At 34.1% G+C, this 12,451-nt stretch overlaps 1 protein-coding gene across 5 annotated transcripts in view; it reads right to left on the bottom strand.

The window, feature by feature from the left end:
- Positions 1-12,451, bottom strand: part of ATR (ATR serine/threonine kinase) — a 96,199-nt gene that overhangs the window by 73,800 nt on the left and 9,948 nt on the right. For 3 of the 5 annotated variants that reach the window (XM_026497181.4, XM_057315954.1, XM_057315955.1), the window contains exons 4-15: positions 10,655-11,532; positions 9,498-9,676; positions 8,859-9,050; positions 7,238-7,428; positions 6,583-6,735; positions 5,812-6,004; positions 5,317-5,579; positions 3,810-4,000; positions 3,623-3,723; positions 3,291-3,462; positions 2,081-2,251; positions 77-271 (exon numbers count right to left, since the gene is read on the bottom strand). In XM_026497181.4, coding sequence (XP_026352966.1) covers positions 77-271; positions 2,081-2,251; positions 3,291-3,462; positions 3,623-3,723; positions 3,810-4,000; positions 5,317-5,579; positions 5,812-6,004; positions 6,583-6,735; positions 7,238-7,428; positions 8,859-9,050; positions 9,498-9,676; positions 10,655-11,532 — 2,879 coding nt within the window. Of the gene's footprint in view, positions 1-76; positions 272-2,080; positions 2,252-3,290; positions 3,463-3,622; positions 3,724-3,809; positions 4,001-5,316; positions 5,580-5,811; positions 6,005-6,582; positions 6,736-7,237; positions 7,429-8,858; positions 9,051-9,477; positions 9,677-10,654; positions 11,533-12,451 lie in introns of those variants that run through there. The other 2 variants (XM_026497183.4, XM_057315956.1) reach the window with 2 other exon arrangements.

Raw genomic sequence — 12,451 nt, 5'->3', positions numbered from 1 at the left:
CCTACAAGAATGTTACAACAGCTTTCCTATAATGCTAATTTAAACAAGAGTAAAATATACACAAACATTCAATTACCTTCAGATAATGAAGGGCACGTTCTAATTCATCCTTGGAACAGGAACAGACCAAATGAGAAAAAATATATTTGAAGTTATTTATTAAAATCTCTCTACGATTGACATTTAATTGTTTTCCTAAAGTTCGAATGAGAGCAGAAGCTGCAGGGCTTGCTTTGGCGGCAAGGTCAGGTAGCAGAACTTGTAATGTCCTCTGAAAAAAAAACACTACAATTACTAAAAAGTACATTTGTCCAGGTAATAACATATTCACATTAAGTTATATGCAAAAATATTTTAAAATGCCAAACAAATCTGGAGTCCATATGTGACATACTTAAATTCAGATTTACCATTTATTCATTCAACAGATATTTACTGAGCCTTTACTATAATTCAGGCACTACAGGTATAGAAGCAAAATAACGGCCAAGGTCTCTGATAGCACAGAGTTCACATTGTAGCTAATGTATAAGCTAATACATTAAGTAAAGAAGATAATCTTTCATGAGTATGTGTTAAAATATACTCATGCTCGGGGCACCTGGGTGGCTCAGTCGTTAAGCGTCTGCCTTCGGCCCAGGGCGTGATCCCGGCGTTCTGGGATCCAGCCCCGCATCAGGCTCCTCTGCTAGGACCTGCTTTTTCCTCTCCCACTCCCCCTGCTTGTGTTCCCTCTCTCGCTGGCTGTCTCTCTCTCTGTCAAATGAATAAATAAAATCTTTAAAAAAAAAAAAATACTCATGCTCTTAGGCAGACGTTCCAATTTGGATTTATTATTTGGGCTAACTTGGATTTAGACAAGCAAGAGTAACCATAAATAGAATATTTTAAGGGTTTTTTTAAATTAAAAAGTTGAAAAAAATTTAAAAGTTGATGCTTCAATATTAATAAAGCCATTTTAACACACCATCCCAACATGGCAAAAAAATCTGTTTTGATTTTGGTCTATTTCCTTTAAGATCTTATTCATTAAATATATACAAAATTCCAAACATAAAGTGGTCGGCCTTTCATTTGTTCATTCAGTATGTATCTAAAAAACACCTACTACGTGTCAGTCACTATCCTCAGCACTGGAGATGCAATAGTAAGCAAGCCTCAGTCCCTGCCCTCAGAGATGCTTACACCTTACTTGTTTTATACCTTTCAATATAATATTGAAATGAAGCTATTTTAAGACTGATTTAACATTTTAAGATAGTTTAAAAAATATTAAAAATTATTATATTAATGGGTCATTCCATAATTACTTATAACCTAAATATTAGACATGTAGTTTCTTTTCAGGGTTTTGTTTAGTTTTGCTACTTGGAAAATGTTGCAATGAACACCTGCACTTTTTGGTTCCCAGAATGAAATTACGAAGGAAAAAGTAAGAATATCTTTATGATCCTTAATGTATACTATCACATTTCCTTCCAGGATTTGACCAATTTACAAGCAGTTTAAGTTTCTTTAAAATATAATATTATAGGGAGAATTAGTTCTGACAGTGTGAATCACTATTATAATTTATTAAGGATAATGATAACTTTGCCCTTGGGAAAAGGTAAGAAGATAATCTACACCATCCATCTTTCAAACCTCAATCCTAATGACATTTCAAAGGCTTCCCAAACCACTCTATACTACAAACTCTGTAATCTGAATTCACAGAAGATCATATATACCAATAGTTTTGTACCATATTACTCTAACTCCTTAGGGATAAAAATGGTATTAGACTGTGCATTACCAATGGAACCAATCATAGCACTAAAGACATAAGGGTTCAGTCAACTGAATTAGACAGCATTAATCGATTAGTATTAACCTTTCAGGATAACTAACGATATAAAGCAATAACTCAAATTAACATGAATTTAAATTTTATAACATATCAAAGTCAAAAGAAAACATGTAAATTTGAAAATTCACAATCTGTACTTGCCAGATTTTCCTTAAAATAAGACTAGAATGGAATAAATGCAAAATATTCAATTGAAAACCTCAATTAAGTCAACTACACCTTGCAACTTACAGTAAGGAAACGATTAAGATCAGGAAAGTCAAAAACATTGGCAATTTCAGACAAGGTATTTAAAGCCATTTCTCTCTGGTGAGCCACATCTTGTTTCCGCATCTCAGCATTCTGGCATGGAGTACTAGGAAGTGCTGTCATCTGACTGGAATGGAGGGATTCTACTAAAAACTAGAGCAAAACAATTTGGTAATTTTTACAAGGAAGGAAATTTAACAAATTCTCTCTAAGCTAACACAAAGGACATTATCAGTGCTTTAAACACATTACCTGAATTAGCTCATTCAATCTTTAACAACCTTAATGAGGTAGATTATGTCATAATCTCCCTTTTACAAAGCAGAAACCAGGTTTAGTTAAGAAATTTAAATTTACATCACTAACACGGCAAATCCAGTATTTTAACACATCCTAACTTTTCAACCATGAATTGAATTGATCTTTTTTAAAACAAAGTGCCTGGGGCGCCTGGGTGGCACAGTGGTTGAGCCTCTGCCTTTGGCTCAGGGTGTGATCCTGGCCTTGTGGGATCGAGCCCCACATCAGGCTCCTCCGCTATGAGCCTGCTTCTTCCTCTCCCATTCCCCCTGCTTGTGTTCCCTCTCTTGCTGGCTGTCTCTATCCCTGTTGAATAAATAAATAAAATCTTTAAAAAAATAAAAAATAAAACAAAGTGCCTTACCCATAGTATCAAGCGATAAAAAAGTTTATCCTAAAAGAAAGGCTAAAAAAGCATTTCTTAACAGATTCACAATAGAGCATAATAATTCAATATATCATAAGATGATTTTCCCCCTTCCATTTATAATATACATCTTCACACCAAGATCATAAAATATAAAACTGGTAAGATTTAGGTTCTCTTATTAAATAAACTGAATATATCATTTTAAAAAATATCCTTTAGGGACACCTGGGTGGCTCAGTCGGTTAAGTGTCTGCCTACAGCTCAGGTCATGCATGATTCTCAGGGTCCTGAGATCAAGCACCACATCAGGCTCCCTGTGTCCCTCTCCCGCTCATGTGTGCACGTGCTCTCTCTCTCTCAAATAAATAAATAAAATCTTAAAATATATGTGTGTGTGTATGTGTATATATATATATATATCTTTTAAAGCAGGACAAATAAAAAATATGTATGACTTTTTTTTTTTTAAACTCTTGCAAAGTACTGCTATTTCCTATAGTCAAGGCAAATCCTGACTCTCACCTGACAGATGGGTTTCTTATACTGGCTGAAAAAGTTTTGCAGTTTAACACTCTTAGCTGCAACCAAAGCTCTGATTTCTGTATATGCTGCTCCAGAGACAGATGCCGACTTCGATAATAAACAATGCAATAAATGCAAAAGTGCAAAAGGTACCAAATCTCCTTTTGCTGCCCTAAAATTAAAAAAAGTTATCATCAATGTCTCAAATATAAATGGAAATCCATAAAAAGTACATGTTGATAACACATTTCCTTCTATATCATATCTGTCACACCACCATTTGTAACACAAAGCAAACAAAAAAAGAAGTATACAAATTCTGCGAAATATACCTTCCAATATCCCCTGTTGTAAGAATCAAGGTATCCTTCAACTCATTATTTCTTGAGATTTGAGCATGTGTATATGCTTCCTTCATTCTTAAGACAAAAAGCTAGAATAATAAAATTAACTAGTTAAAGAATTTTTTAGAGTCAGGTTAACGAAGATACAAATGTTTAAAAAATAAAAACTATCAACCTCTTTTATAAATCCATCTTCAGAGTCCAAGGATTCCAATATGTGCTTGATATTTCCACTAAAAGCCACTCTCACATCCTTGTCTGGATCTTCCATTAAATTTAATAAAGTTCCAAGAACTGTTTTCACATCTGTTTCATCTTCTCTAAAATCAAGGTGCTTACAAAGATGATATAGATTATCTATGAAAGCTAAAGGGTGAGAGCATATAATACCTAATTTAACACATCAAAGTTTTACAGTAAAAATACCAATAAACAATATACAAAGATTTCTAACATGCCTTAGAATGTCAATATTTAAATTAGTAGAGCACATAGAATTGTAGAAGATTAAATTGCATATTTACAAATTTAAATTTACTTTATACTTAATAAAAGTTATAAATACTTTTAATCTAAAATTCTAGATTTTTTTAAGTTATAAAATGACTAGTCACTTAGATTTTATAGATCATTATATTTTACCAAGAGAGACTTAAAAGCACATTTCACTAATCTGGAGTGCATGGGTGGCTCAGTAAGTTAAGTGTCCGACTCTCAATTTTGGCTCAGGTCATGATCTCAGGGTTGTGAGAGCAAGCCCTGCATCGGGCTCTGTGCTGACTATGGAGCTTGACTGAGATCCTCTCCCTCCCTCTGGCCCTCCCCACCCTCTTTAAAAAAAAAAAAAAAAAAAAAAAGCACGTTTCACTAATCCAAAGAACTGTGAACTAAGGGCAATGTTAGCCGTACTATTAATCTCACATTACAAGATTTAGGGAGTCCTAGAAACTACCTATTGGTGATGTATTATTTTGAAAACTTGAGAACAAGTTGAGGTTTATTACCCAAACAAATGGATCTTACAAGTACTTGTGTAAATCTCATGCTCTCAACATACTCATATATCATTACCATTGGAAAAGTGGCTAAGAAGATAGAGCCTATATACAGTCTTCAGTTGGGCAAAGTATCTAATTATTTGAAGTTCTGAAGGTCCAAGGTAGTGGCAGGGACACATTAAGAAGGTCCCTGCTACCACTAAAGAAGATATAAAATATTGAACCTCATGATACTGAACCAAACACCAGGTATCCCCAAATAGGCTGTCATCAAATGAGCATTTAAAAATCCAAAAATTACTTCCCTTGTTAGTTCTGTGACACAGTCTAATTCCAGATATCCCATTTACAAGTAATCATTATATGACTACTGAATCAAACAGGTCTAATTTTTTAAGGCTTCGAGCTAATTCTATCACTGATTTAAAAGAGAGGTTAAAAAGGTTTTAAACTAGGGCGCCTGGGTGGCTCAGTTGGTTAAATGCCTTTGGCTCAGGTCATGACCCTAGGGTCTTGGGATCGAGCCCCATGTCTGGCTCCCTGCTCAGGAGGGAATCTCCTCCTCCCTTTCCCTTTTGCCCCTTCCCCCACTCATGTGCGTGCTCGCTCTCTCTCTCTCTCTCTCTCTCTCATCTTAAAAAAAAAGGTTTTAAAGTATTAGATAAATCATAACAAATCACTCACCAAGTTTCACTGGACTAGGTGATTTTTTTTTCAGTAGGAAAAGGAAAGGTTTGCAAAGAGAAGCTTTTAGTTGAGAAGATGAACATTCATGTTGAGAAGTGACTTTAAGGCTTTTACAGAAGAGGTCAATATGTCCATGCTCAGAGAAAGGTTCTGTTAAAGAACTTGTCAAATAAAACATGCCATGAAGCGTACAGACAAGCTGACCAAGAATAGAGGCAAATTCTTTCTTGACAGTGTCAGAATCATCTTTGACTTTATCTCTGGGGAGAAAAAAGAAAAGGTACTAACTAAACCTCGCTTTATTTTGTCGTCTAAATAGTCTTGCTTAATTTGGGGCAAAAATAATGGTAAGACAAAGCCTAGAAGGAAGAAAATTTAAATTCTAAAACTAAAATCAACATTTGCTCTATATACCCAGCAATATACATAATTTTCATATAGTATGACTTTTCCAATCAAGTTATATATTCAAATTAAAATATTAATACATACATAAGAATCTTGGGAACTCTGTTACATGAATTCTGCTGCTGCAATAAGATAAAAAATCCATTAACACAACTAGCTCGGATTACTTCATGGGAGCTCTGTAGGGCCCAGCTATAAATTGCTGTTCTCCATTCAAGGAATATTCTTCTTGGAAACAAAGTTAGAAGAAACACACACCGTGACTGTGCCTGTGGTGCTGAAAAAATTAAGTCTATTAAACAAGATTTCTAAGCGTTAATTTTACTTATAAATTTATGTATACAAATACATATTCATTTTATGTATGTATTCATTCTTTGTTGTAAAGTAACATTTAAAATACATGTAATATTAAATTAAAAGCTTTTTCAAAAATAAAGCATGTGCACTGAAAAAGGTCTATGTACAATCTTACTAGATAACCAGAGAAATGCAACTCATACCCATCAGATAGCAAAAAATAATTTCTTTTAGTTACCTCAATGCTTTTTTTTTTTTGACAGCAAACATTCTGAAGTCTGACAAAGTGAAGATGTGAGACAATAGGAACTCTCATATTCTGCTAAGAGGAATGTAAACTGGAATGGCATCTTTATAGAACAATATGGCAGAACAGAGCTGGGAATGTGCCAATCCTACAATCTGTTCAATTTGTTACTTTTTACAAGTCTAACCTCCTTTTTGAATTGTTAAAAACGTACTTCCTCTTTTAATTATTGAAAAAAACAGCAACGTGTTAGAAGTCCCACACAGAGATGAGTTAAAACACACACAAAGAATTTTGTGACCACTTACAGTAGCTATCTGAAATCCTCTGGCTTAATGCTAAAAGATTAGTGGCAAATGTGGTCAACTTTAAAGAGCCATCATCAGAATGGGAATGAATCCATGGAAGTGAGAGCATTCCACATAAATCTTCCAGAATATGATCTTCAAAAGAAGTTTTCACTACAGAAACACACAACAGGTGATTAATTATATTTTTTTCCTTAATCATATTTACCTGTATCTTTTTTTTTCAATAAAAATAAATGTTCTAAAGATCAGGTGGAATTACAGCATTCAATAAACAAAGGTTCTTAATACAGAGATGATGTTCTGAGGTCTGTGAACCCAAAGAAATGAAATGTGACTTTATAAAAATATGCATCCATGCATTTTTTAGAAGGATCACAGCATTTTTCAGAAATTCTCAAAAAAATTTAATAGTTTTATAATAAATCATTTCTATTGGCTGAAAAAGAATAATAAATCAAAATATTACACAAATTTGGAACTTAGAAATTACTGAATTACTGAAATAGAACTGAAATAGAATGAGAACTAAAATCAAGAAAAAACTGCTGGGTATTCCAAATACTTGTGCATTTAGGCTGTAGGCAAGAGAGAGCCTATTTCTATACTGATGATCTTTAAAAGTTATTTTGTTCTACTGTTTATTTATACTCACCGTGAATATAAATCAGAGCATCATATATTTTCACCACTTTATCAATAATTGCCTCCAGGTCGGGCTTCTGAACAGATTCTAACAAACTCCTACAGCTCTTAAGCACTTTTGTGTAAAAATCCAAAGACATCCAAGTTACCTCTACTGAAGGTTTCTTCTTATATTTCTGTTGACTGTCCTTGAAATTATGGCTGCAGTTGAAACATTTTTAAGACACAGAATTACAATGAATTTTGTTATAGTCCAACCTAATATTGACGTAAGCCAAAAGAAATTGTGAGTATAAAACTAACATAAGTTTAAAGCAATTCAAAGTAAATATACAAATTAATTAATATGCCATTACTATTTTAAGTTTAAACTCTATGTCAGTCTAAGTCACTCTTAGGATTTGATAATTAAAATTAATCTAGGATATTAAATGTGGTATCACCAGGCTTAAAAATGACACAAGATATCCCTACATAATTATGAACTGCCTTAAAAAACCCTTTCTTAGAAACAGGAAGAGTAGATTGCAGCCTAATCAGCTATTTCTTCAAGTTGTCTCAAATTCCAAATATAATGCAGTCTGAATTAATATAGTTTTTCTTTAAAATCCTCTTCATAACTTTTTATTGGCTAGTTAAGAGTCAGAAAATAACAACAAATGATCATGTAAAAAACTAACAAAGAGTTTTGGTCTGTAACTTGACAGTAAAAATAAGATTAAATCTTCAGAGAAGATTCACACTTGTTTTTTCTGATAGAATAATTAACTATATTAAAAATACCAAACTGAAAAGATACTTCTAACAAGTTCTAAATCCCTACTCCTATTATCAAAGGGAAATGTTCTTTTGACTAAATGTTTGACTAAAACAACATTGGCTTTTGAGTTATCTAAAAATGTGCTCTGCTACTTTCTAATCATGTATGCCCAGGAAAATTCGTTTAGGCTTCAGACAAAAACAGTCTTGTTAGAGGAAGTAATGAAGAGGATGACCACCAGTTGACCCTCAAGCTGGACCCAGGCCATCAGAGGCTCCTCACCCCTTCCCTTGTCCTTGGAATGTACATTCTGTCTACTGGTCCCACAGTGGGAGCTGTTTCAAGGACACAGCCCTGAGAGTAATGTGTTGTTGAGACCATCTGGAGTGAATACATGACTTAACCCCATTAAGTCCTCCATATAAACTTCTAAGATTCTGGAAAGTGAGTCGAGGGATCGATTTGTCTTTCACAGCTGCCTAAGACAAGTCTTGTAAGTAAGTTCCCTTATAAAACCTACCGCCTACCAATCTGGAATGGTCTCTTTCTTCAGTCTCTCCTTGCCCTGTGCATATAGGACCAATTTATGAACCAATAAGCCTCAACTTCTCTAAGCCTCAATCTCTAATTTGTAAAGTAGGTATAACAGCATTTAACTTACAGAACTGTTACGAAGATTAAATAATATACGTATAGTACTTAATACAGTGCCTAGCATTGAGCAGGCGCTCAATAGAAAACAAATTTCTTTTCCATTTCACTGAAAAGTATGCTCTAAGGTCACACAAATTGAACAAATAATGAAGTCTCCTAAAGCAATAAATCCAAATTTATTACAGACAACCCACCCCAAAAATACAAGTTGTTTTACCAGTCCATGTTTTGATGAGAACAATGAACAGTACACAGAGCAGTCAGCTGTAGGACAATAGTGATTCCTTCCAAAGTTGCAATAACAGGATTCTTTAGACTACCATATTCAAGGAAAATCTGAAGGGACTCAGCTTTCTGTTTCAGGGCACTCCATAATATGCTCTTCTTGTTCATATCCACATGTTTAATTCTGTAATTCATTATAACCATAATATAAAGGTATTTATATTTAATATAATTTGGTTAATATAAAATTAGTTCAACTAAAACAACTTTCAGGGCTAACTGAAATATGGGAAATTTTTTGATCACATTATTTGTTAACATGTTTAAGTTTATTTGTTAACATATTTTAAATTGCTGATGAATATATAACTTCAGAGATTTTCTAGATATTAAGAAGTTAATTTGACAGGCAAGTAAAAACTTAAAAAATCTTTTAAGTAACCATATGTAGTCATGTTATCTTTCACATCAGAATGGACTATAAGTATTAAAATATTTTAAGCATTCCTTTGACTACCTTTAAAAAGAACAACTGCTGTTCATTTAAGCCAAAGCACTTAACTAAAAGTGATTTTAAAAGGTGAATAAAGTTTTATTAAATGACTAAATACAAACTGAATGAAGGTCATACTCCTCAGTCTGTTTTGGTGGTCTTTTGGAAGAGTTTAGAGATGAGCTGAGTCGACGCCTTTTGGCTGATATCCCATCACTATTACTGCTGAGGTTTTCCTGTTGAATTTGGCATTGAACCTCCTCAATGATTTCCATACTTTCCATTTTTAAGGCTGCATAAAGTGGGCCCAACAAATACTGAGAAAGTAAAAATAATTTCAAAAACTATGCCTTAGGAAATATGTTATTCAAAGACTGTAAAAATTCATTAGGTTATAAGTTTTCTGTTAGGGTAAACTATTTTCAGAGTCTCATGAGGTAAAAGACCTAAATTAATCTATATAATTTCACAATCTATAAATAGACACATATATGATTCTGTATCTAGAACTATGGTTCTATAGTCGTAAAAGTCTTAAGACAAATTCTCTCTCTAATCTGTTTTTCTGTCGGTCAAAATGCTACAAAGTGGGGCACCTGGGTGGCTCAGTTGGGTAAGCATCTGCCATCGGCTCAGGTCATGATCCTACAGTCCTGGGATCGAGCCCTGCATTGGGCTCCCTCTGCCCCTCCCCCTGCTTGTAGTTGGTCTCTCTGTCTCAAATAAATAAATAAAATCTTTATTTAAAAAAATGCTACAAAGAAAAATTCTATAAGGGAATTACTAACCTCTTCCATACTACAAATCCAGCAAGACTTACAGGTAAAATACTTACTCAAATTACTGTATATTTTATTGTACTGCCTGTCTCTCACAGTCTGAATAAGAAAAAAGGCATAATTTGGCAAGACTAGTACTAGATACCCATTGGTTTTCTAAATGTGATTGAATATAACCTGTCAAAGATAAAATCTAGGTGAGTGCTTGAAGTTTTTTCAATTAAGTTGATAACTCGTCCCCTTTTATTAATAACGCACTAAACATGCTTACACTTCACAAATTCTACTTTATAACATTCTACTCCATTGGCAGTCCATTACCAACTTAGTGAAATCCTTCTCAAATCAAAGTAAAAGTCCATAATAAGGAGCCAAAGTGGATTGTGAAAAAAATCATTTTGTTCTGAATATACGTTTAAATTAGTCTATTTTCTCATGATTACATCTTACATATATGCATGCACTTACATTATAAACAAAATACATACTTATCAAGCAACCTTAAAAATGACTTACCTCTGCATCTACCTGAAATCCAAGCACATCCACAAGAACTCTACAAATGTTTCTCACATAAACCTTCCTGACTTGTAGAGCAGATTCATACCCAGCTGGCACATATTTAAGGAAATACTGCAGTAAGTGGCACAAAGCTGCTTTTAGCAAATCAGACTTAAGCCGCATAAGCACACCATCTTCAAACATGACACAGAGTTTTTCCAGCAGCATATTTAAATAGACAGGTTCAATATTTCTATAAGCTTCTGCTTCAAAGGGGAACAGTGTTCTTATCAGCTTTGATAATGGTTCTTCATAGAGTTTCAACTGGTCAGCATCCATTTCTACAAGATGTTTTAATAATCCTAAAAATGAGCTGAAGAAAGTGCTGGCTGGTTGTGCTGGTAATCCTCCAAGCTCAAAGAGTTCGGTTAAAAGGCTAATTGCTAAGGATTTAATTTTTGGACTACCATACTCTAGCAGAACACAACCTATCTGCCAAAGAAAGAGTTCTTGCCTTCTAAAAAACACAATTGCAACAATACGAATAAGAACTGTTAATAAAGTGACTTCAATAAATTCTAAATTTTGCATGTTCACGAATTGCAAAGGAGCTGGTTGTAAATATCCCACATGTTCATCTAATTGACTTGAAAATCGGCTAACTACCACTGGCCATTCCACAAAGTGTCCCACTGCATTTTTTCTGTGGAGGTAAATCACATCTTCAAAAAGATGTAGTAATTCCTTTGTCAGTACTCCGAAAATTGCAGGGCTCTTGCTTTTAAAAAGAAATAACAATGAGCAGATAACTTCACAGATTTTCTTGTGTAACATATGACAGGATGGAGTTGCTGCAATCCGCAGAAGTCTTGTTATGATCCAATTACTGAATTCTTTGAAATAAACAAAAAAGATACTAAATAAGTACATCAGAAATGCTAATTACTTTGCTAAATCCTTGATGATGCATTTTTATTTTTTTAAGATTTTATTTATTTGTCAGAGAGAGAGAGAGAGCACAAGCAGGAGGAGGGTCAGAGGGAGAAGCAGGCTCCCGCTGAGCAAGGAGCCTGATGCGGTACTCGATCACAGGACCCTGGGATCATGACCTGAGCTGAATGCAGATGCTTAACTGACTGAGCCACCCAGGCGTCCTGATTCATTTTTAAAGTATAACACAAACAAAACAGTCTAGAACATTCCCTACACAATGGAAATATGATAATTTAGTACCAATTTTGGAGTTGGACAAAGTCCTAGCTTTCCACTTACAAGTTGTGTGAACTTTTCATTTCTCTGAACCTCAGTAACTTTATCTATAAGAAGGGAATAATGAGGCTTACCATGAGGATCAAGTATGATGATATATGTGAAATTCTCAGCATAGTGCTTTAAGTTCAGCAAATGGTTACTATTATCATTCCTTCAACAAATAGTTATTGAATGCCAACTCTGTCCCAAGTGCACAAAAACAGTCCTCATGAATCTTGTAATATAGTTTCTCAAACTTAAGAGATACATTTTATATCATGACCCAGTCTACATATGCATATTTATTTTATTTAAATATGAAACAAAAGTTTCATGAGAAAGTATTTATTACATGCAACGTATTATGATATTTTCTAGTCTATTATATTTTATTTTCATAACCTACTAACAGGTTGTGATCTGTTGTTTAAAAAAGTGTGTCAAAGGGGCGCCTGGGTTGTTCAGTAAGTTATGCGTCTGCCTTTGGCTCAGGTCATGATCCCAGGGTCCTGGATCAAGCCCCGGATGGGGCTCCCTGCTCAGTGAGGAGTCTGCTTCTCC

This window comes from Ursus arctos, unplaced genomic scaffold, assembly GCF_023065955.2.
Source record: "Ursus arctos isolate Adak ecotype North America unplaced genomic scaffold, UrsArc2.0 scaffold_20, whole genome shotgun sequence".
In the NCBI taxonomy this organism is placed as follows: domain Eukaryota; kingdom Metazoa; phylum Chordata; class Mammalia; order Carnivora; family Ursidae; genus Ursus; species Ursus arctos.
This window is presented reverse-complemented; position numbering and strand designations above follow the sequence as displayed.